The 5594-nt window shown below is 31.6% G+C and overlaps 1 protein-coding gene across 1 annotated transcript; it reads left to right on the top strand.

Annotated features, from left to right (window-relative positions):
• Window positions 1-3816: 3816 nt before the first annotated feature.
• Window positions 3817-5262, top strand: LOC107016792. Its single transcript, XM_015217146.1, has 2 exons — window positions 3817-4108; window positions 4856-5262. Exons 1-2 carry the CDS (start codon window positions 3817-3819, stop codon window positions 5260-5262), a joined length of 699 nt encoding a protein of 232 aa, XP_015072632.1.
• Window positions 5263-5594: the final 332 nt, after the last annotated feature.

The following is a 5594-nucleotide window of genomic DNA, read 5'->3' as shown; positions in this document are numbered from 1 at the left end:
TCTTAGTGTAAATATTATTTACTTTATAAGTCTCTTCTTATTTAGACTTTAGTCCCTCTATAAAAAAGTCTACACATTCTAGGAATTTTTAAACCTTTCCAAGAAAATATCTAAGTTATTCTAAAGAATATTCTCTAGCCTTCTTGATTAATCTAGAAGGTTTTAGAGTTCTCCGCAAATCTCTCCACAACTCTAGACCCTTTCGCCCCCATTCGGACATAAAATTTAATTGTGATGTGGCTGGACGTGACATCTAGATGAACGAATGGTAGGAAGTCTTGGATTGGGTGGAATGATCATAAAACTGGACTAGGGTTCGAGATTATGACGTAACTAGATATATTTAGGCCATTTGAATTGATTTTGTCCTGTATTTTGTTTATTGATCAACAACAAATTAAGCTTCATAATAAAGGGAAGCCTCAAGTTAAGTAGGATATTGGGGCTTCTAGGTAGGTGACGATTGAATCTTTTTTCCAATTTAAGTTATGTGTAAATGTTAAGTATTTCATTAGTAATGCTTATACAATATGCGATTAGGGAGTTAAAAAGGGATGAAAGTGAAATGATATTTATTGTCAGTCTCATGCAATGAACTCATCTTATATGCTTGTGGTCTTACAAGTGTGGTTGTGGTGTTGTCATTCTTGGTGGGGTCGGATACCACGTCTAGTATACATTATTTAGTTGGCTCGAGTACCATTCTGATACATATTATCAGTTGGCCCAATTACCATGCCAGGTATAAGATATATCTTAGTTGGCTCGGGTACCAAGCCTAGTATAGGTTCTATATTGATTGGCTTTGTTGACACCCAATTTTTAGCCTACGCAATTCATATTAATTATCGAGTTTCTTCGATTTCGAACAATTTGAACTAGTCATCTATGAAAAATCCAAAAACATGTTAAATGTTTTTCCAAATAGTATAGTTAGTTTTTAGAAATAATCATATAACTGTATATGATTTTATATATATTTTTAGTCTTTAATATAAATATTTAGAAAATACCCTTAAAAATAGTTTTTAGCGTAATACATATTTATTTTCTGCAGATGAGCTAATTTTATAATTATCTATAATTAGTTCTCAATTTTAAGTAATTCACGTATGTCTTGATAATTATTTTGTCTTATATATTTAAATTAAGAAGCTCAAATGGCTAATCGATAATTATTCAACTCATTTTAATTTCGGCCGAATTTAACTAATTGATTCAATTTGATTATTCTAAATCTGAGTGGCTATTTATAAAATGAAATGGGTCATTCTCTTAATTCTACCGACCTATACACACATATACATTCATTTACACACTCTTGCATGCTCTTACTCTCAAAAACGGTGCACTTCCTCTTTCTCTTTTCGAACAAATGGTTATAATGATCCTTAATGAATAAGGTTTGAATTATTTTGATCCTTCATATATATCACTTAATTAAAATATTCCTTGATATATGTGATATTTTAGTCCTATACCCTAATTTTTCCTATAAATAACCCATTTTCTTTACTGATTCGGGACACAGTTTTTACCCTTTAAGAAAACACGATTTTCAGTATCCAAAATAACAAGTTTTCATCAAAAGAATAGAGTTTCCTGATAGCTAAAAGAGCCCTCAAAATTTTAAGAGTTTTTAGAGAAAAACATTTCTTTCTTTTCTGTCTCAAATCTCCTTCCTCGTCTAAGTCAAGCTCATGGCGGTGGAAAGCTTTTCAACACAACAGTTGGTGGGTGTCAAGGTTTTGCCTAAGCATTTTAGGTCGAGTGATCAAATCTAGTCAGGAATATTTTTTGTTTTGAAATTTTTAGCGATTTTGCAAGCTTGAATAGATCAATGTCCAAACTACTCTATTTTTTGAGCTTCCGTTTTAAGTGTTTTTGAATTAAAATAGACTTAACGACTCCGTTTTTTAAGTCATAAATAATTTTAAAAAATTATTTTTTAAATCAAAGTCAAAAAATAAAAAAAACCCCTCTTTTCGAGAGATTGCAATATTATATTTTTCCTAGTCTTTCTTGTTCAACTTCACTTTTGTTGTTGCTCGTTGGCCGCTGATGCTATCTCGACGTTGCCACTGTTGCTTGCTGCCGCTGGTGGAGGAGTGATGATCATTCGTCTTTTGGATTAGTTTCATTCTTTCCTTCAGGCTCCATTTGTGATGGCAACCTCGTAAGTTTTCTTTTTTAATTTTTTTTTTAGAATTTTATGCTTTGATTTTGGTATTTGTTGATATGCTATTTTATTTAGCTGATTAAACTCGGATAATAATTTTTCTTAATAATTTTTTATTTTCATATGAAAATTTCAATTCTATGCACTGATTATGAGAGTTATAATTTTATTTGTTTGGTCTTATTAGTTGATTTTATATATTTTTTATGGACATTCAGGATTTGTTCAAAAGACATTAACTTTTATTTATGAGATTCAAACTTTGTTCATTATTGTCTATAGTTATGTTTTTGTTCTTATTGAATATTTAATTTTGGTAAGTTCTGACTAAATATTTAGGAATAATGCTCAAGTACCCCCTCAATCTATGCCCGAAATCTCAGAGACACACTTATACTATACTAAGGTCCTATTACCGCCTGAACTTATTTTATTAATAATTTTTTACCCCTTTTCGACCTACGTGGCACTATCTTGTGGGCCCAATGATGGTTGACTTTTTTTTTAAAACTAGTGCCACGTAGGCTAAAAAGGGTAAAAAATTACTTATAAAATAAGTTCAGGGGGGTAATAGGACCTTAGTATAGTATAAGTGTGTCTCTGGGATTTCAGACATAGGTTGAGGGGGGTACTTGTGCATTTTCCCAAATATTTATTTTACAATTGACTCTCAATATTCAATGAAGAAGTATTTTACACAAGTACATAAATCAACTTTAGCCTCTCAAAGTCATAGTCAATCTAATCAAAAAGAAAATATTAATCATTCAGAAGTGTCATTAGTTCTTCTCAAGAATTTAATTTGAGTTCTTTAAATTTTAATCTTGGTGAAAAAACATTACTATTGAACTATCATCCAAACCAGCGTGATGTTATTAGAAGATCCTTGTCAACCTCGTTTGGCCGGGGGCAGATATACAATGTTTCCATGGGGTTCATCCGAACCCTCTCAGTAAAAAAAATTACACTATATGTATAAGATCGATTTTTTTATGTACGTGTATATATAAAAAATTGAACCACCTAAGCATATAATGAAGGCATAGCCCAACGGTTGATAGGGTTCAACATTACACCTAAGTGGGATTAACAAATATTTCTGGATCAATGCGTCGTTTTAATCATGAATCGCTTGATGATATATATCATAATTGGTTGGAGTATAGTGTTAGTAAAGATGCAGTCTATTGTTTGTCTTGCTATCTATTTAAAGATCATAACACTAATCAAGGAGGAGGAGAGATATTTTCAACTATAGGATTTAAGAGTTGGAAGAAAAAGGGTGGTCTTGACAAACATATTGATCTACCGAATAACATACATAATCAGTCAAAAAAGAATTGTAAAGATTTACTACGAAAATGACGGTCTATTCAATCTGCATTTGAAAGTCAATCTAATCAACTCAAGCATGGATATGATATGCGCTTAAGTGCGTTGGTTGATATAGGAAGACTTATCATAAGTCAGGGATTTGCATTTCGAGGTCATGATGAATCTAAATCATCACTTAGTAGGGGTAACTTTCTTGAAATTCTCTCACGGTATGCCATAGAATGTGATAAAATTCGTGGTTATTTTTGAAACATGCTCCTTCAAATGATCAAATGACTTCTCCAATGAGTCAAAAAGATATTATGAGTGCAAAGATAGAGACAGTTAAAGCTATTCTTGAGGAATTAAATGGTGACTACTTTTCTTTACTAGTTGATGAATCCTTTGATGTGTCACACAAGGAGCAAATGGTCATCGTATTTCGATATATTGATAGAATGAGATTTGTAATGGAGCGACTTATTGACATTGTTCATGTTCAAGATGCTAGTGCTTCATCTTTAAAGAAGGCAATTTTAAATTTACTCGCTCAACATTCTTTGACTCCATCAATTGTGCGTGGACAATGTTATGATGGAGCAAGTAATATGCAAGGTGAGATCAATGGCCTCAAAATGTTTGTTAGATGAGAAAGTAAATCGGCTCATTAAATCCATTGCTTTGCTCATCAACTTTAACTAACTCTTGTTAAGGTCTCTAAAAAGTGATATCAAATATTTTTAATGTATTGAGATCTTCTTTTTAGTGTATGGATAATTTACGAGATTCTCAAAAATCAACAATTAAAGTCGCATTAGATATGGGTGAACTTACATTGGTAGGGGCTTGAATCAACAACTTGGTATTTCAAGAGCTTTTGATACTAATTGGAGATCTCATTATAAATCCTTTAACAATTTTATTATTATGTTTGGATCTATTATTGAGTTTCTTGAATCACTTTCTCTTGATGCATGAAGTATGGATGAAAGAGCCAAGGCAATGGGATATCTTGAAGCTTGTCAAACATTTGAGATTGCATTTATGTTGCATTAGATGAGAGATGTCTTAGCAATCACAAATAAGCTTAATAAATGCTTACAAAAAAAGAGCAAGATATTGCAATTGCCATGCTACTTGTTGAAGTTAAAAAGAGAAGGTTGCAAGTCTTAAGAGATGATGAATGAGATTCTCTTATTGCCAAGGTATCTACATTTTGTATTAAACATGATGTTTTGATACCTAACTTTGACGAGCCATATGTTAGCTCTTTAAGACTACAGCGGAAAATTGCTAACTATACAATCTTACACCATTATCGTGTTGAAGTGTTTTGCAATATCGTTGATTGACAATTTCAAGAACTTAATGATCGTTTTGATGAGGTGACTATCGATTTGCTCCATGGAATTGCTTGTTTGAATCCCATTAACTTATTTTCAAGTTTTGACATAAGTAAAGTAATGAGAATGGCTATATTATATTCAAATGAATTTGATGAATTCAATATGAGTATTCTTGAGAATCAACTTGCAATTTACAGTGTTGATGTTCGTGATGTTGATGAAAGGTTCTCTGGTCTAAATGGGCATTGTGATCTTTTCAAAAGACAAGTTCATACAAAGAAATATTCAAATTATCCTCTTGTATTTCGCTTAGTGAAACTTTTGCTACTTTTACCAGTTGTCACTGCCTCCGTTGAGAGAGCCTTTTCAGTAATGAAGTTTATCAAAAATGACTTGTGGAGTCAAATGAGTGATGATTTTTAAGTGGTAGTTTGATGATTTATTTAGAAAAGGACGTATTTGATAAGAATATAATGATTTTGTTATTAAGACATTTCAAGAAATGAAACCTCGTAGAATACAATTGTAAAAATGTATGTAGTTGCATTTTTAAATGTAAAATTATATGTTTTGATTTGTTTATCCACATGCTTAGTTTCTAACCTCCCGTGAAAGTTGTGTAGTTTTGTAATGTAATGATCCGACCCGTTTATTTATGAATAATATGTAGTTGCATTTTTAAATGTCAACCTCCGTTCATAAATGACCCGACCCGTTTATTTATGGATAATAGTAGTGTGTTTAATTTTTTTGGA

This window comes from Solanum pennellii, chromosome 4 (genome assembly GCF_001406875.1).
Source record: "Solanum pennellii chromosome 4, SPENNV200".
NCBI classification, from domain to species: Eukaryota; Viridiplantae; Streptophyta; class Magnoliopsida; order Solanales; family Solanaceae; genus Solanum; species Solanum pennellii.
Note: the sequence above shows the minus strand (reverse complement) of the source record. Positions and strands in the feature narration are given on the sequence as shown.

Coding starts and splice junctions, on each gene's coding strand:
- LOC107016792 (XM_015217146.1), top strand. CDS start 3,817: ATGAGTGCAAAGATAGAGACAGTTAAAGCTATTCTTGAGGAATTAAAT. Junction 4,109..4,855: donor TGGAGCAAGTAATATGCAAG/GTGAGATCAATG, acceptor GACAATTTCAAG/AACTTAATGATCGTTTTGAT.